Source organism: Grus americana, chromosome 3, assembly GCF_028858705.1.
Source record: "Grus americana isolate bGruAme1 chromosome 3, bGruAme1.mat, whole genome shotgun sequence".
Classification (NCBI taxonomy): domain Eukaryota; kingdom Metazoa; phylum Chordata; class Aves; order Gruiformes; family Gruidae; genus Grus; species Grus americana.
The window spans coordinates 38,312,352-38,331,803 of NC_072854.1; the positions used below are offsets into that span (position 1 = coordinate 38,312,352).

General features: G+C 38.9%; 1 protein-coding gene across 10 annotated transcripts in view; it reads left to right on the forward strand.

Moving 5' to 3' along the window:
• Nucleotides 1–19,452, forward strand: part of DOP1A (DOP1 leucine zipper like protein A) — a 68,552-nt gene that overhangs the window by 42,189 nt on the left and 6,911 nt on the right. For 9 of the 10 annotated variants that reach the window (XM_054821902.1, XM_054821907.1, XM_054821906.1 and 6 more), the window contains 17 exons: nt 893–1,152; nt 1,857–3,864; nt 3,973–4,084; nt 5,056–5,235; nt 7,490–7,615; nt 7,954–8,088; nt 8,534–8,589; nt 11,440–11,544; nt 12,237–12,303; nt 12,631–12,775; nt 13,030–13,109; nt 13,670–13,779; nt 13,940–14,089; nt 15,391–15,452; nt 16,098–16,250; nt 17,442–17,578; nt 18,950–19,005. In XM_054821902.1, coding sequence (XP_054677877.1) covers nt 893–1,152; nt 1,857–3,864; nt 3,973–4,084; nt 5,056–5,235; nt 7,490–7,615; nt 7,954–8,088; nt 8,534–8,589; nt 11,440–11,544; nt 12,237–12,303; nt 12,631–12,775; nt 13,030–13,109; nt 13,670–13,779; nt 13,940–14,089; nt 15,391–15,452; nt 16,098–16,250; nt 17,442–17,578; nt 18,950–19,005 — 3,942 coding nt within the window. Of the gene's footprint in view, nt 1–892; nt 1,153–1,856; nt 3,865–3,972; nt 4,085–5,055; nt 5,236–7,489; nt 7,616–7,953; nt 8,089–8,533; nt 8,590–11,439; nt 11,545–12,236; nt 12,304–12,630; nt 12,776–13,029; nt 13,110–13,669; nt 13,780–13,939; nt 14,090–15,390; nt 15,453–16,097; nt 16,251–17,441; nt 17,579–18,949; nt 19,006–19,452 lie in introns of those variants that run through there. The other variant, XR_008576561.1, reaches the window with a different exon arrangement.

A 19,452-nucleotide genomic window follows, 5' to 3' on the forward strand; every position in this document is an offset into this window, starting at 1 on the left:
GCGCTAAGATATCAAAAGGTTTTTTTGTTTAATCTGTGTGTTTTATGTAAAATGCCATTTATGTCAAGGAGCAGAGGATTTCTGTTTTGCATTCTGGTATCAGACTACCTTCTTAGAAAAAACTGAATGATCCGGACACTGAACTAGTCTGGTCTTCCTCAGCTAGCACAAATGTTGTGGAAAAGTGTTTATTTAAATTTCCTAGTGTAGGAAACATAGTTATAGGCAGTAGAGTAAAAAGGTTGTTATTTCTTTGGCTTCATACTGTCACTTATTGCAGAAGTGGTGATAAATTCTGTACATACAGCTAAGAGCTTATGAATGTGTACTACTGAAGGATGTAAAACAGTTGGTAAAATACAGTGTCAAATACATACATTGTTTTTCCCCAAGTCTAGAAAGGATTCTAAAGGCTAAAACTACTAAAAGAAGAAAATAATGACAGCAGGAAGTGCTGAATTTTCATGTATATTTCTCTTTGTTCTTGAAGAAAAGACCTTTGAATAAATTTTCTTCCCTTTTCCATGTATCTGTGTGAATTGGCTTTTAAAGTTTTATGGTTTTGTACTGCGCTAGCACTTAGTAGGCAACCAAAGCTTGTTATGCTAGTAGCTGTACAAATACTTGAACTGACTATACAACTGCTATTATTAGATCAACTATCTTACCTGACTTTATTACTAGCTCTTCCTGGCCATTTCTTCATTAGGCTAGACTAAAATATAAAACTTCAGGTTGCAAAGTTTAGGTTCCAAAGAAAATACTGTTTTATACAGAGAAGACACTGAAGTATGTACTGACATAATGAAATTTATCATATATCAGATTAAAATGAGATTATTCTGTGAGTAGTGTAGAATTTGTGCTAGGTTAATTCTTCTTACTTTTCTAGATCTTTGTTTATTATGCTGGACAGCCTTAATAGCTTGGATGGTTCTACATGGTCAGTGGGACAAGCCTGGTTAAATCAAGTGCTTCAAAGACATGATATTGCAAGGGTTCTTGAACCTTTGCTTCTACTGCTTCTCCATCCAAAAACTCAGCGAGTTTCTGTTCAGCGAGTACAGGCTGAATGTTACTGGACTAAATCTCCCTATCACCCTGAAGAAGAAAATGAAAAGCACTTTATGCAGAAGTTTAGCTGTGCTGATGGTATGTACACAAGAAGATTGTAGGAAGTTCCTTATTTAATTTCTTTATTATTTGCATGCAACATTAAAAATGGAGTAGAAATTTTTGAGGGTAACTCACAAAACAAAATGCTGGAATAGCTACCACTTATATGTGCATTTGTGCATGTTTTTTCTAATTCAAGTTTGGGTGTCCAAAGTATTGTTGAAGTTTTATTGTTCTCAAATTAAGATGATATGCAAGTATTTTAATGCAGAGCATTTTCTTATATCTTACTGAACTTCAGTAGAACTTAAGAATATGACTTGAAGCTTAACCAAGAAATGAAATGCTTTTATGAATTAGGACCACTGATGTGGGGCTACCTGAAAACATACTGATAAGGTTTGAAGGTGTTTGCATGTATTGTCTAATTTTAGTAACATACTAATAATTCTTTGTTTATGAAAACACAAGCAGATAAGACTGCATAAGGTTTCATGGGAGAATTCTGTTGTTTTGCTAAGGTCTACTGCTAAAATAATCTTTCTTTGGTTATGTGAATGTGTGTCACTTGCATATTAACATTATTTATTTACTTTTTGCTGTGAAGTGGAAAGACACTATTTACCGTGTCTTTATAATTTGAATTCTCGATAATAGTTTAAATTCTAAATTTTAATTCCAAATTCTTATTCTGAAGAACAAAATATTATGTGTATAATTTTTTTTGTGTTTTCTTTAAGCATTTTCCCATGTGCCTGTAAGCCAAGGACAACTTATTATACCTAAAGAAGGCAATGAAAAACAACTTGCTATGGATGAAATGGAGAACTTCAGCCTGACTGTCAACCCTCTGAGTGACAGGCTTTCCTTGTTAAGTACCAGCAGTGAGACCATACCAATGGTTGTGTCTGATTTTGACCTTCCTGACCATCAAGTTGAAATACTGCAGAGTTCTGACTCTGGCTGTTCTCAGTCATCTACGGGAGACAACATCAGTTATGAAGTGGAGACAGAAAGCTTGAGTGCTCAAGATAGCTCTCAGACTCTGAGAGAAGACTCGCCTGATGAAATTGTGCAGCAAGTGGTTACAGATCTTATATGCAAAGTCGTAAGTGATCTCGGAGAAGAGCTTGAACCAGTTAAACATAATCCACACTCTGAGGATACTTCATGTAAATTCAGTCCTTTGGATAACTCTGTAGAGGTGACAAAAAATGGAGATCAAAATATTCAAAGTAGCCAGAGTAGTTTGCTTAGTAATGACAGCTCCCAATTGCTGTCGGCCTCAACTGAGACTGGACTTGAGAGCTTGAGAGATGAAATTTCAAGAAATAACTCTTCACCCTGTATTGCAGAAAGCCAGCAATCCCTCTCTGATCTCACTCTTGCTTCCACTGAATCAAAGTCCAGAAAACGAAGCCAGAGTAGTATTCAGTTCAGCTTTAAAGGAAAGCTACCAGAAAAAATGTCAGAAAAAGAAACAATTGTTAAAGAGGCTGGTAAGCAGCCAGGTGCAAAACCTAAGGTGAAAATAGCCAAAAAGAAAGATGAAGAGAAGAAGAAAGCACAAACAGAAAAGTTTAAGCAAACAAACGTCTTCTTTAGTGATGGTCTTGATTTAGAAAACTGGTACAGCTGTGGAGAAGGAGAAATTTCAGAAATAGAAAGTGATGTGGGGTCCCCAGGAATGCGCAAATCTCCCAACTTTAATATCCATCCATTGTATCAACACGTGCTGCTTTATCTCCAGCTGTATGACTCTTCAAGGACATTGTATGCTTTTTCTGCAATTAAAGCAATTCTGAAGACAAATCCTTCAGCTTTTGTAAGTGCTATCTCCACTACCAGTGTCAACAATGCATACACTCCTCAGCTTTCATTGCTCCAGAATCTTCTAGCCAGGCATCGAATATCTGTTATGGGCAAGGATTTCTATAGTCACATCCCAGTTGATTCTAACCACAATTTTCGGAGCTCTATGTACATAGAAATTCTTATCTCCTTGTGTTTATACTATATGCGGAGCCACTATCCAACTCACGTTAAAGTAACCTCACAAGATCTACTAGGAAACCGTAATATGCAAATGATGAGTATAGAAATTCTGACACTTCTCTTTGCTGAATTGGCAAAAGTGATAGAAAGCTCTGCAAAGGGCTTTCCTAGTTTTATTTCAGACATGTTGTCCAAGTGCAAGGTTCAGAAAGTGATCCTGCATTGCCTGCTATCTTCTATCTTCAGTGCACAGAAATGGCACAGTGAGAAAATGGCTGGAAAAAACATAGTGGCTGTGGAAGAAGGTTTCTCTGAAGACAGCCTTATAAATTTTTCTGAAGATGAGTTTGACAATGGTAGTACTCTGCAGTCACAGCTTTTAAAAGTACTTCAACGACTGATTGTGCTGGAACACAGAGTAATGACAGTGCCTGAGGAAAATGAAACGGGCTTTGACTTTGTCATAACGGACTTGGAGCACCTTGGTCCCCAGCAGCCGATGACTTCTCTTCAGTATTTACATTCCCAGCCAATAACCTGCCAAGGCATGTTTCTCTGCGCAGTGATACGAGCTTTACACCAGCACTGTGCCTGTAAAATGCATCCCCAGTGGATTGGCCTTATCACTTCTACGTTGCCTTACATGGGAAAAGTTCTTCAAAGGGTGGTGGTTTCAGTGACTCTTCAACTCTGCAGGAACTTGGATAATTTAATTCAGCAGTATAAATATGAAACAGGATTATCTGATAATAGGTATGTCTATGTAGAGGTGTATAATCTCTTTAAGCAGATGTGATTGTGTTGAATTACCTTACAACCAGATTAACCTGTTTAAAAAAAAAAATTAATCTCGTATTTTAGGCCTCTCTGGATGGCATCAGTCACTCCCCCAGATATGGTTCTTACTTTACTAGAAGGGATCACAACAATAATTCATTACTGCCTCCTGGATCCATCTACACAATATCATCAGGTAAACTTATCTGGGTGTCTGAGAGGTTCCCATGCAGTACGTGTCAAATGAAGGACGGTGATTATATTAGCAGATACAAACATCTGAGTGGGGAGAAATACCAAATATATTGTCTTAGCTATACGTATGGGTTTTTTATTGGTAACATGCACCTCTCAAACAGAAAAAACAATTTTCTACTAATTATTCTATTAAGATAATAGTCTTAGATTTTGGAGTTTTTGTTTTGGTTTTTTGGTTTTGGGGGGCTTTTAGTTACCCTGAACTAACTAAAGTAGGAATTCTTTAACTTAGACCTTCAAAATGCCACTTTTTAGAGCTGGCTTTGTTTTGTGGAACTTTCCAGACCGATGCCTGTCCTGTTACTTTCTGGCTGGACTGTGTTCATCCTGCAATATGTCAAAACATTCTCTTTCTGCTCTTTCTGTATATTCATAATTTGTCTTTTTAGTCAAGCAATGTTTTTAGGTCTGATATTGTGAGCATAGTCTCTGTTAAGAATTTGGCCCAGATTCTGCAAGAAAACTTTTGTCCCGCTCTCTCTGCAATCTTGGTTTTGCCTTGTTGTTGTTGTTATACCCCTTTGCTCTCCATTCATTTAAAAGTAACTGAAAAGTGTTTGTCTGTGCAAGTAAATAATTTTGCCTAGAGTATTAGTTACACTTAAAATTCCAAAATAATTGTTTTGCAAAGGTATAGGCAGATGATACAGAATCGATTGCTGTAGACATGAGGCCTCACATGTTCAGAATACATTTGATGTTGTACAACTGAGTCAAAAGATTCTTTGACTATTATTTTTAATAGACTCAAAGCCCGTATGTACTATAAAAAAATTGAAAAACTATTTTGAAAACGTGTTAAAGTTGAAAGCTTCCATGCCTGTTAAGTCTCAATTTAAACTATTTTACTTATGCTATTTATGTAGATATTTAATGCTTTTCCTTCTCTCTCCTGTTCAAATCCACTAGCTTTTGGTTAATGTAGATCAGAAGCACTTGATTGAAGCACGCAATGGGATCCTATCTATCTTGCATATGATCATGTCTTCCGTGACTTTGCTGTGGAGCATCCTTCACCTTGCAGATTCTTCGGAGAAAACTACTGCTGCTGCTGCATCCATTACCACTATTAATCTTGGGTCAACAAAGGTCAGAATATCAGGGATAATACTGTTTAAGTTGTTCGTTAATACCTTTGTCAAACTAAATCCAATTCCATTCCCTTGAATGTAAATTTGAGTTTTAATACCTTTGTCCTCATCTACTTACCCACCCCACAACAAGGCTTTTATAAATGGGTATTGAATTTGCTTTTAAACTTGAGTGTATTAATTCAAGACGTCTTGCCTCTTTGCTTTCTACAAAGAAAATGAAAAAGTTCTGAAAAAATGTAAGCCACCCTTTTATGCCTCAAAATGTAATGTAAAATCTTAAGAGAGAACTCCCTTCTTAAAACTTCTAGTACTCAGACACTTACGAACTAGTGCCTTATTCAATTCCTGTACAGTGATGTCACTGTGCACTGGGAAATGTCATAGAAAATAGTGAGCTAGTAATGGTAAAGAAGAGAACCTGAGAAGGGGTCAGATAGGACTATAGTGAGAATGCTGCCTAGCCCTCTTATTGGAAGCAGTTCAAACTACTTATACTTCACATTATTAAATAGGAAATTGTCATTTAAATTCTATAAATATTCTATTCTAAAAAATAATATTTCCTCAGTTAATTTGAATACTATCAGATACTGTAATGGTGCTGTGTTACATCCTTTTCAGCCTTTGTCGTTCAGATTGAAGGAATAAAAAAGAACTTCTGTAACAGTCCATGTCTCTGCATAGACAGTATCTGTGGTCCTGTTTGTACTGCCCACTGGGTTTCCTACTCACTGAAAGGAAGGGGGTCTGTATGTGTTGATGGCCTATAATATTATGCTGCTTCTGTGGAAAAAAAAAGCATAAGCTTTTGTACTCTTGTTAAACATTAATTCTTCTGTACATCCCAGCTCTTCTTTAATCTGTAGTATTCAAGAGAGCATTCAACATGTCCTGTATGTAAAAAAAGTCCAGTCTGAATTCAGCTTTTTCGGTGTAGTATCAGGATAGGTTATTTTATTTTTTCAGCTCATTGCTTTCAGGTTATGCTTTTGTAGCTGCCTTGGAGTTGGTGGATGTGGTTAAAAACACATGAAACTGTGCAACTCCACAGGATTGTGTGTCTAAAGTATAAACAAGATTTTTAAGCTTCAGTACAACTAGGTTGCTTTGGTAACCACACTCTTGGCAAGTGTATAAAGTGTATAGTCAAGCTCTGGGATCGTATGTAGCAGTTTCTTGCAAGCTTAGGCAATTCCTAATGAAATATCTCTCACCAAGGTAAAAATGGCTTTCAGAAAACAGGTAGAAAGTGCACTTTTTGTCTGAAATTTTCCTGTCATAGAAAACAGGTCAACACGACAGCTCAGGAAATACATTTCTTGACCCAAGTATGCCTCAGTAACTTCTGATGCACTTAAAACCCATGTTATTAAGAGTTTCAACAGTGAATATTTCAGTCTCCCAGAGTAGTGTGTCCTCTCTTTTAGGACTTCCCCACCACCCTTACTTCTTAATCTTTATCTCACTTGCTACAGAGCAAGTCTATCACTATTTGTGGCAGACATGAACATCATCTTCATTTCTTCTTCCTAATTACCTTGTAGACATTTGATAACTGTTGCGTCTCCTGACTATATGCAAACCCATTTCTGCACCTTCTTGTAGGTTATATTCCATAGCACTAATTTTTTCTTTTCATAGTTTGACTTCCGGCAGTTTTTGGTACATTTCTTGAAGTAAGGTGTCCAAAACTGGACATGGTATGTGGTATCTTCTTCCAGGGGAAACATTTAATGTCTTTCATAAGATGTTGTTATTTATGAATGCTCTTTTCCCTTTCCTTGCAAAGTCATCATGGTAAGTTTGTGATCCTCTATAATCCCATGACCTTTTTTTTTTTCTGCAGCACCGCTATCTAAATAGTTTCTCATCCTGAATCACAAAAGTTGTTTATCCCTACCTTTGCATGCAAAGACCAAGCCTTTATTACAGCTTATCTTTTTTTCAGGATGCTTTTTGAGTTTGTCAGATCACTTTTAGTTCTGTACCTTTCTACCAGTTGCTTTCCACTTCATTACCATTTGCATATTTACCAAGTGTATTTTATCTTCCCTTGTCTTAGTCATGAATAAAATGATTGAAGAGTACCAGATGTAGAATAGACCTTTATGAACCCTCTAAATGCATCCTTCCATTTTTATAAAAGTTAGTGATAGTTACCGTGTAAGTATGGCTTTATAGCTAGCTGTTTTGAACAGAATTCTGAGGTACTTATCTAAAGGTGTATGTGTTCTGCTTCCACATTTCAGAATTTGAGGCAGCAGATTCTTGAACTTTTGGGTCCAATTTCAATGAATCATGGTGTTCACTTCATGGCTGCTATTGCGTTTGTATGGAATGAAAGGCGACAGAATAAAAATGCTTCTAGGACAAAGGTATGTTTATACTACAGTGGTCACTTCAAGTAGTGATAATAGCTTTAAGTGATTTAGAAGCAGTAAGGAGAAAATTCAGATATTTCAGTGAAAAAATACATAGTATGAAATATGGAGAATATTTATATTTTTAATTAGCAACTGTACTGTCAGGGAGCTACCAATTTATATTAGAATGGGATAATCTTCCTGAATTCTTCAGGAAAAGAATAAGTGATTCCAAGTCTCTAGATGAGCTGTCAGTTACTAACATTTCAATCCCATGAGGCCAGCTGCCTTAATCTTGGCATAGGCATTGTCTGTGTTGATAATCTGTGACATACATTTGATTCTTTTAGGTTATTCCTACAGCAGGTGAAGAACAACTTCTACTGGTCGAGCTAGTTCGTTCTATCAGTGTTATGAGAACGGAGACTGTTATACAAACAGTGAAAGAAGTTTTGAAGCAGCCTCCTGCCATAGCAAAGGACAAGGTATGAAAACAGTAGGGATGCTATTGTTTTATTTAATGTCCTCTTTCTGGAGCTTAGAACACTAATGATGTGGATACTTCATTCACAAAGCTGAGCAGTACAGTGTGAAAATTTTCAGAACATCTAGTAGAGGGATAAATTTTTGGAGGGAAATCATACCTCCTTAAGTCGTTAAGTACATTAGGGAAACAGGTGCATACCCTGGCATCAGGTTGATTTTTTTCAAGTGGGAAAGGGAAGTGGGGAAAAGAGGGAATTAAAAAAAGAGAAGAATAACTTTATAGAGAGGTGCCTAAATGGACATTCGTAATAGCCTGTTACATAATAAAGTTAGAGCTTCAGACACTGCAGTAACATTTTAGCATTGTCAGTTTTGCCCTGGCAAGTGAGGAAAAAGAAGTCACTCTCTTCTTCCTGATGACACAGGTTTCGTATCTTTTTCTAGAAACATCTGTCACTGGAAGTCTGCATGTTGCAGTTTTTCTATGCTTATACTCAAAGGTAAGACAAGAAGTTAAATTTTATTTCTGTCATCAAGAAGCAGGTGGAAAATTTGAATACTTGACATCTTTTTATAATCCCTAGGATGAGAAATAGCCTGTGTAATATAAATAGTGAAGAAAGAATTGTTTTGAACTGTAGGTGTCATAAAAAAGGGAATTATTTTGTAAGTTGCCTTGTTCTGCATCACCTTTCTTCCCCCACCCAAAAACCCTGCAGGAAATCTGCTCCCTGCCCAAGTAAAGCTGATCTTAATTCATAGAATCATAGAACGGTTAGGGTTGGAAAGGACCTCAAAGATCATCTAGTTCCAACCCCCCTGCTACGGTCTGGGACACCCTCCACTAGACCACATTGCCCAAAGCCCCATCCAACCTGGTCTTAAACACTTCCAGGGATGGGGCATCCACAACCTCTCTGGGCAAACTGTTCCAGGGCCTCACCACCCTCACAGGGAAGAATTTCTTTCTAACATCTAATCTAAATCGACCCTCCTTCAGCTTAAATCCATTATCCCTTGTCCTGTCACTACACTCCCTCATAAACAGTCCCTCATCATCTTTCCTGTAGGCTCCCTTCAGAAACTGGAAAGCCGCAATTAGATGTCCCCGGAGCCGCCTTTTCTCCAGGCTGAACAATCCCAACTCTCTTAGCCTGTCCTCATAGGAGAGGTGCTCCAGCCCTCCAGTCAGCTTCGTGGCCCTCCTCTGGACTCGCTCCAACAGCTCCGTGTCTCTCCTGTACTGGGGCCCCCAGAGCTGGACGCAGTACTCCAGGTGGGGTCTCACAAGAGCAGAGTAGAGGGGCAGGATCACCTCCCTCGACCTGCTGGTCACACCTCTTTTGATGCAGCCCAGGACATGGTTGGCTTTCTGGGCTGCAAGCGCACACTGCCGGCTCATGTTGAGCTTCTCATCAATCAATACCCCCAAGTCCTTCTCCTCAGGGCTGCTTTCAATCCATTCCTCGCCCAGCCTATAGTTGTGCTTGGGATTGCGCCGACCCACGTGCAGGACCTTGCACTTGGCCTTGTTGAACTTCATGCGGTTCGCGCAGGCCCACCTCTCCAGCCAGTCAAGGTCCCTCTGGATGGCATCCCTTCCCTCCACCATGTCAACTGCACCACACAGCTTGGTGTCGTCAGCAAACCTGCTGAGGGTGCACTCGATCCCACTGTCCATGTCGCCGACAAAGATGTTGAACAGTGCCGGTCCCAGTACTGACCCCTGAGGAACGCCACTCGTCACTGTTCTCCACTTGGACATTGAGCTGTTGACCACAACTCTTTGAGTGCAACCATCCAGCCAATTCCTTATCCACTGAGTGGTCCATCCATCAAACCCATGTCTCTCCAATTTAGAGACAAGGATGTCGTGCAGGACAGTGTCAAATGCCTTGCACGAGTCCAGGTAGATGACGTCAGTTGCCCTTCCCTTATCCACGGACGCTGTCACCCCATCATAGAAGGCCACCAAATTTGTCAGGCACAATTTGCCCCTAGTAAAGCCGTGTTGGCTGTCACCAGTCACCTGCTTATTTTCCATGTGCCTGAGCATAGTCTCCAGGAGGGTCTGCTCCATGATCTTGCTGGGCACAGAGGTGAGACTGACCAGCCTGTAGTACCCTGGGTCTTCCTTTTTACCCTTCTCAAAAATGGGGGTTATGTTTCCCCTCTTCCAGTTGGTGGGAACTTTGCCAGACTGGGGGACTTCTCAAATATGATGGCGAGTGGCCTGGCCACTCCATCCGCCAGTTCCCTCAAGACCCATGGACGCATCTCATTAGGTCCCATGGACTTGTGCACCTTTAGGTTCCTTAGATATTCTCGAACCTGATCTTCTCCTACAGGGGGCGGTTCTGCATTCTCCCAGTCCCTGCCTTCTGTGACCTGGGCAGTGTGGCTCAAGGATTTGCCAGTGAAGACTGAGGCAAAGAAGTCGTTGAGTACCTCAGCCTTCTCCATATCCTGGGTAACCAGTTCACCCGTTTCATTCTGGAGGGGACCCACAGTTTCCCTCATCCTCCTTTTCTCACTGACATACCTATAGAAGCTTTTCTTGTTGTCCTTGACATCCCTGGCCAGACTAATTTCTATCAGGGCTTTGGCTTTCCTAACCTGATCCCTGGCTGCTCAGACAGTTCCTCTGTATTCTTTCCAGGGTACCTGCCCTTGCTTCCACCCTCTGCAGGCTTCCTTTTTTTGTTTGACTTTGCCCAGGAGCTCCTTGTTCATCCACGGGGGCCTCTTGGTGGATTTGCTTGACTTCCTCTTTGTTGGGATACATTGCTCCTGAGCTTGGAGGAGGTGACCCTTGAATATTAGCCAGCTGTCTTGGGCCCCGCTTCCTTCCAGGGCTTTGTCCCATGGTATTCTACCAAGCAGATCCCTGAAGAGGCCAAAGTCTGCTCTGCTGAAGTCCAGGGTAATGAGCCTGCCTAGTGCTCTCCTCGCTGCCCTGAGGATCCTGAATTCCACCATTTCGTGGTCACTGCAGCCAAGGCTGCCCTTGAGCTTGACGTCCCCTACCAGGCCCTCCTTATTGGTGAGAATAAGGTCCAGCATGGCACCTCTCCTCATGGGCTCCTCTATCACTTGGAGGAATTGTGCTGAAACTCATTGGTACCACTCCAACCTTAGAATAAAAAGCACATCTTTCAAGTACATTGTTCTTCAGCCTTCCTCTTTTTCTTGATGACATGATGTAGTCACCTAATATTAAATGAAAACTCAAAGAATCTGTATGACTGTTGATTCACAGTATCTGATAGGAGAATTGTGAGGCAGAAGGAAAATGGGGAATACCTGAGGGAGATGATGCTGTTTTCATTGCCGTTGCTGCTCTCTTCTAGGATTCCAGTGACCAGCTTAGTAGATAGCTGGGCAGCACTGCTACTTCTCTTAAAAGATTCCATCCAGGTTGGTCTTCCAGCTCCAGGACAATTCCTCATACTTGGGTAAGTGCTCTTGATATTTGCAATTTCTAAATAAGCTCAAATACAGGTGTGTGAAATCATACTGAATTGTTACAATGTTTTCAAATCTGTCGGTTATTTTTGAGAGTTAGAACTATTGCCTGAGTTATGTGGGTTTCTTCTTTGAGGAATGGTTACCTATATTAAATTTTATATTATAGTATGATATAAGCCACAATCTAACCTTACTGATTATTTGAGCGATTCATTCTCTTTTAAACAGTAGGTTTAAGTTTCTGATTTTTCTTAGAAAATAACTACAATGACTATTTCCTAGGTATGTGTAGATTTGCAGCCCATTAGAAAGGATTCATTCCTAGCGTGAAAGCTGTTCATGGAGTGTTAGAAATAAAATGTTGAATATGATTTTCTGTATAAAGCTTTGATAACTATTTCCTTGAATTTCTGGAACTTATCTTCCCTAGTAAACAGTCTTTAAAGATACTTTTGTGTATACTCTAATAAAACAATTGCTTGTTATAAACTATTATGGTATGATCAAAATTTAATGTAAGAAACTTGAAAGGATGTTTTCTGGAATATTGATAAGTAGCAATGACTACAGTAAATAAGTACTGTACACATAAATCTCTTCAGATTTGTCCTAACTCTTAAAATTACTGAATAATGTATTGTGAAAAGAAAATCCATATCTACTTCTATATTTTTTTCAGTGTTCTTAATGAGTTCATTATGAAAAACCCAAGCCTGGAGAATAAGAAAGATCAAAGAGATCTCCAGGTAAGAAATTTCTTGTATGTATGTCTCTGGAAAATATTGAACAATAAATTTTTGAATGTACTAGAGTTATCTGATATATCAGTTCTGTTGTCTGAAATGACTTATTAGTATCTTCTACTTAGTACTATTTATAATCTGTTGAAAAAGATCTCATTTTTTTCTGTGGAGTTATTAATCACTGATAATATAGAAGAGAAGTGATTTGAAAGCAGTTCTATACTTAATTAGTTATACAGATTTTCTACAAAAACACATCAGGACAACAAATACAGCCCTTCTGCACAAAGTTCTTAAAATGCTTGGGATTTTTTGGTTTTTTTCTACCAGGATGTAACACACAAGATAGTGGATGCCATTGGGGCAATTGCTGGTTCTTCCTTAGAACAGACTACTTGGCTAAGACGAAACTTAGAAGTTAAGCCTTCCCCCAAGATTATGGTTGATGGAAACAACTTAGAATCAGATGTTGAAGGTAGTTTCATTTTCATCTTTCTTTTTAAACAAATTAATTTAAACATTAATTATGAGGCCAAAATGAAGAGAGAGAACAGCTTTACTATATTTGAATACATTAATGCTTCAGTATTGTTCAAGTATGAGTATCTTACACAGTGTATCTGGCAAAGTCTACATCTTCAAAATGTATGCTATTACAATATGTTTGTAAGGTAAATATGGCTTAAGAAAACTAACTTTGGACATTTTTTTATTATTATCTTCTTTTAGATATGTTGTCTCCAGCAATGGAAACTTCAAACATAACTCCATCTGTATATAGTGTCCATGCATTGACCTTACTTTCTGAGGTAAATGTCTCCTCAGATGTAATAAATACTGTCTTATAATAAAATTTTGTGATGTTCAAAGCTTTGGACTAGAACCTCAGGGAAAGAGATTTGATGGGAAACACTGATATGAATGGATGCTGGTTCCTGTCATGTAACAATATCTAAAACTTTGTTATTAACTTAGTTATAAAGATTCAGTGAGATTGATGAGGTGTAAAGCATGGCCTTTCAGATGTGTAGTATAGGAAATTTTTTTTTGATAGCAAACTGTGTGTGTTATTAGCAGTGTGTGTTATTTACTGTTGATAATAACTACCAATCTTTGAATTATTTTTTTGTTGTTTGTAGCTTATTCTGTAGAATGCTTTGCCCAGGAGCTTATGCTTCTGTGTTTTTACCTGAGTTTCTTTAAAAATTGTGGGATCTTTATACTCTGGATTTTGTATAGTTCCTGAAATTTGATCACTTCTATCATAAACTTGAATGTTCAGTAAAGGACGTTAGACAAAAAAATGCTGAATAGTAGATAAAAAGCAATTTGAGAGTGCATGATAACATCTCCTCCTCTCCTTTTGCAGGTTTTGGCTCATCTCTTGGATATGGTTTTCTACAGTGATGAAAAAGAGAGGGTTATTCCTTTGCTTGTAAATATTATGCACTACGTTGTTCCCTACCTCCGTAATCACAGGTATCTTTACAATTTATTGAACTGATGTAGGACTCTACAGCTGGTTGAAACTTGATGGGTGACACTTAAGTTGAAATAGGCATGACAAGGATTAAATGTCTGTCAAACTTTCTATAAAGCAACAATTCAAAATTGTTTCATGTTCACTTTTTTTGTTTAGTGCTCACAATGCATCCAGCTATCGAGCCTGTGTCCAGTTATTAAGCAGTCTTAGTGGGTATCAATATACAAGGAGAGCATGGAAAAAGGAAGCATTTGACCTCTTCATGGATTCCAGTTTCTTCCAGATGGATGCTTCGTGTGTTAACCAGTAAGACTTTCTTCTTCCTGCTTATATCGATGGCTGTTACAAATTTTATGTATGGCATTACACAAGACTATGTGTAATGTGGACCAAAATTTCCCAACAGAACTCTGTAGTGAGAAATAGAGGAGTGCTCTGTGTTTTAGATTACCATGTGAAATGTCAAAGTTGCTTATCTGAGGTATACTTCTATGCACAACTGGCTTTTTTCAATTTAAGGTTGTTTGGTGGTGGTGTGTTTTGGTTTTTTTATGAGAAAAAAGTGGTTAACATTTTATAGAATCATAGAATGGTTTGGGTTGGAAGGGACCTTAAAGATCATCTAGTTCCAACCCCCCTGCCATGGGCAGGGACACCCCCTACTAGACCAGGTTGCCCAAAGCCCCATCCAACCTGGTCTTAAACACTTCCAGTGATGGGGCATCCACAGCTTCCCTGGGCAACCTGTTCCAGTGCCTCACCACCCTCACAGTAAAGAATTTCTTCCTTCTATTTGATCAGAATCTACCCTCTTTCAATTTAAAACCATTACCTCTCATCCTATCACTATGCTCCCTGATAAAGAATCTCTCCCCATCTTTCCTGTAGGCTCCCTTTTTAAGTACTAGAAGGCTGCTCTAAGCCTTCTCCTCCAGGTAAACAACCCCAACTCTTTCAGCCTGTCCTCATAGGAGAGGTACTTTAGCCCTCTGATCATTTTTGTGTCCTTCCTCTGGACTTGCTCCAACAGGTCCCTGTCCTTCTTATGTTGGGGCCCCCAGAGCTGGATGCAGTACTCCAGGTGAGGTCTCATGAGACCGGAGTAGAGGGGTAGAACCACCTCCTTCAACCTGCTGGTCACACTGGTTTTGATGCAGCCCAGGATACAGTTGGCTTTCTGGGCTGCATGCACGCATTGCCAGCTCATTTTGAGTTTTTCATCAACCAGCACACCCAAGTCCTTCTCCTCAGGGCTGCTCTGAATCCATTCCCCACCCAGCCTATAGTCGTGCTTGGGATTGCGCTGACCCATGTGCAAGACCTGGCACGTGGCCTTGTTGAACTTCATGACATTCACACGGGCCCACCTCTCAAGCCTGTCAGGGTCCCTCTGGATGGCATCCCTTATTTTCTTTGAGAAGGGGGTTTGTAAAGTACAGTTACAGTTTCAGATCAAATCGCACCAAGTAAATGGTACCTGCGTAGCAGAGAGCTTGGATTGCAAGCCCTAGCCTGAATTAAAAGAGAAAAAAAACTTCTGAAAATATTCCTGTAAATTCCTGCTTTTTTCTTGCTTTTCTGATTTGTGTACAATCTTCCTCTTTTAGTTGGAGAGCTATTATGGATAATTTGATGACACATGATAAAACCACATTCAGAGATTTGATGAGTAAGTATTTATTGATGTAGTGACTTTGCTCCAAGGGAAACAGTAAAAAAAGGGAAAACAAATATCTTGAAGAAAACATTTGTTCAACACTTAATTCCAATCTGTTTGATTTATTCAGTTTTCTTCATGTTTTCACCAACCACTTGTTTCTGGAGAACCACAACTAAGATAATTTTGAGATTTGAGAATCTGAGACCATCCTGGCACACAATGAATTTTGCCTATATGCCAAAGTTGATTAAGCAGAGTGGGTGGGGGTGGATTTTTGTTGTTGTTATTGTTTTGTTTGGGTTTGTTTGTTGTTGGTTTTTTTAAGATCTGACACTAACTCTGCTTAAGGAGAAATTGCTTCTGCACATTCCAAACCTCTCAGCATCTATATCTGCAAATTGTGTTTTTTTAAAAATGGCTAAACTCCCTCCCAAAAGCCTCCAAACCCAGCTGCTATTGTGTATACATAAAAGTTTTATTTCAACATGTATTTTAAATCACTGTGGTTAAAAATACAAATTGCAAAACATACATCTTCTTAACATCTGCTTTCAAATTACATTAATACAAGGAAAGTAAGAGTTATTTGTGCCTTCTGTGAAACAGAAAGGAAATTTTGAAGTTCATCTCTGCACTATATATTTTCTTTTTCAGCACGAGTGGCTGTGGCTCAGAGTAGTTCACTCAATCTGTTTGCTAACCGAGATGTAGAGCTGGAACAACGTGCTATGCTCCTGAAGAGACTTGCTTTTGCAATTTTTAGTAGTGAGATAGACCAATACCAGAAATACCTTCCAGACATACAAGGTCAGTAATACTGTATCATTTAGTGGACTTCTGACTCTGATGTTAACTGAGGAGTATTTGTATGACAGGGTAACAACAGGTAGATTTGTCCCCTGGAATATCACTGTGCAGTACTGTTTCTGTGGCTGGATGTGAATTTTCTGCAGATTTTGGTTAGACCATTTTCAGTCTTAAATGAGTAGAAACCACACAGACTTTGTGATTACCAGTTGATTTTTATCCTGTTTATTTCACTGATCTGTCATTTTATACCTTGATCAATGTCCTTGGGTACCCACAATGTGCGTTTTCATATGAACATCTGAGTTATAAACACCTATCAACTAGGGATAAATAGAAAGGCTGACCCTGAAGTTTTAAATTCTTGACTTCTCTAGTTGTATTTTCTGCTGCTCTGTTTACCTGTCCTGCTTATCACTGAAGAATATCTCTTCCAGTGACCTTTTACATTAAGTGATTGGGAATGAGAGCTGCTTGGTTATATTCTAAGATGATGCAAATGGTTACAGCAGCAGTGTCTAGATAATTGTTTTTTAGTGCAACCAAGGTGGACACTTTAGTTTCTTCTTCTATATGGAAAGTAAATTGCATCATCTTTCTTGTTTCATTTGTTCCAGGATTTATTCTTTGAAGTTGTTTTTTTTTTCCCAGTAGCTGGGTTTACTGTGTTCAGAATATCAGATGGTTTTACTGGTCTGAACTGCCAAGTGCATGTGTTGGTTTGACTGAAAAATTTCTTTATATATCTGCCTCTGTATATGTTGAATGCTTACAGGTGGTTATGGTTAAATAAGAGCGTATCACCCCTGTGTAATGTCCCATGTGCTATGATGATGCAGCCTTTTAGTAATAATAATATATCCTAGCTGTTCAGGCTGTTGCTGTGTTGTTTGGAATCTGTTAACTCCTCTTTCTGTAATGGGTGAAACTGCATAAGATGAGCAAAACTCCCAGATGCACTATTGCATTTACGTGGAGAACTTTAATCAAAATATGCAACCGCACTGTTTTGAGGTTTCTCATTTTTCTTTATTGCTTGGTGAAAGTGGTTGTTTTTCATGTTGACAGAATAAAACTGTAGAAAAGTACAGAAACGTGGCAAAGCAAAAATTGAGAGTAAATAAGGGAAGGAGAAAAATGCTAGTTGAAATTATTCTGAACTGAGGAAACCTTCTTGGCTTTTTGTTTCAGAAAGGCTGGTAGAAAGCCTCCGTCTGCCACAGGTGCCCACCCTTCATTCCCAAGTGTTCCTGTTTTTCAGAGTATTGCTTTTAAGAATGTCTCCACAGCACCTTACCTCGCTTTGGCCAACCATGATCACTGAACTGGTGAGTTGCAGGTAGCATTCATGATTTGCAAGACTGGTGCAAATTTGAGACACAACCTCATTCCTCCTCAACATTTTTAAGAAAATCTCTTCCAGATATTGTGCATGTAAATGTACAGTGGACACAAACTGAAAGCTGACTTATTTTCATAGTCCTGATATCTATTTTTTGCAACCAAATAGAGTATCTGTTGGCTTATGCTATTTAAGTTGTTCAGATGTCTCCTGAATTAAATTTGCATTTGTCCTCATTGTTTCCTACTGACTCCTACTTCAGTTTCTACCTTCATATGTGTACTGTCTCCACTATTCCCACTCTTGCTCTGCTCAGTGTTCCTTGTTTCTATTTCCTGGTCAATTCAGCCCTCTTCCTCCAGCAATGAGGATAAGAAGTCACGTAAAGGAGTCAGAGTCCATGTTGTATTTGCAGTTGATGGTCATTCCAATCACATTGTGGCTGAAATTTTGTAACTAAATTTATACAAGGCTTGACCTAGCTTTCTTCTTTCTCTTGTTTTACTCTGCATAATAAGACAGGATAAGCATCTGTTTTCAGAGCTGCTACCTGTGGAATCTCCAGTGTTGGCTGTTTGATGCACTCTTTTGGGTTTTAGCTTTGGGAATGGAGGAGAGTGGTTGGGGCATCCTGTGGTCCATTTAGCCTGTTAGCCAAGATGTTCCCAAGAGACTGGCTAACACAGATAGCAAATCAGAATCACTGCTGTGATTTTTTAATTTTTTTTTTTTTTTGGTCTCTGTAGGTGCCTAACCTCACCCTTAGTTAACCACAGATCTAAACAATACAGGGGACAACACCTACATAAAGTATTTTAAAGATCACGTGCATTGTTTTGGCAATAGATGCATTTAATGTTGAGCATGTCAATAGTACAAATATTAGGAAATCTATTCTACTCAGTGTGGCCCTCTGATTCCTGTGCTATCCCCTGGCCTTAACACAAGTTACCACAGTGCTGGAACTACTTTCAGTGGACAGGACGGTGTTACTTCTGGGAATTCACACCTGACCTTGACTGCTCTGTTACCTGATTTTTTTTTTTTTTTTATTCTTATTTCCTTTAGGTCTTGCTCTCTTTCTAAGTACAGGAGAGGATTAGCCTCTGGGAGCTTTCCTGGCCATAAAAGAGGCAGTTTCTTATGGCCCCTGTGCTACTCAGGCTATATATAAGGGATGGAAGAGCTTTAGGGTGCCAGTGTCCACTCATAGGTGAGGGGGTTATTTCATCATCCAGGAATGGAAAAAAAGCTGCAAACAGTTCTTCCAAGGCTTATTACTCAGACCTCCCTACAGCATTTTCCTGAGTCACAGTCCATAAAAAAATGGTATTAAAATGTAGCATTTGATCTTCAGGTACAAGTGTTTTTACTGATGGAACAGGAGCTCACTGCTGATGAAGACATTTCCAGGTAAACTTACAAACTTCCCACTTGTTTAACTTGTTAATAATCTCCTGGCAAGCTGACAGGCAATTGGAGTCATTCATTAGAATAATTTGTCTTAGAGTTGTCAAGCTCAAATGAAAAGGACAAGTAAAGGGTAGTTCAGTCTGACTGCAGTACCAGGGACATACTGTTCAGGACAAAACAAAAGAAATCCCACTGTCAGATTGCTCATAAACCCCAAAGGTAAATTATGCAATACAAGTATATTGGTTCTTACAGTGTCTTCCTGGCTAAAATGACACTGCTTCTGCAATTAAAATATGCATGGCATGACTTTATGGCTTTTCTGTATCATACACTTATTCTAAATAAGAATGATGCACTTTTTTTTTCCTAAATAAAAATGTGGTTTCTTCTAGTGTTAGACATAAAGATGAAGTAGGTATTTTTTTCTTGTTTTGTTGTCCACTT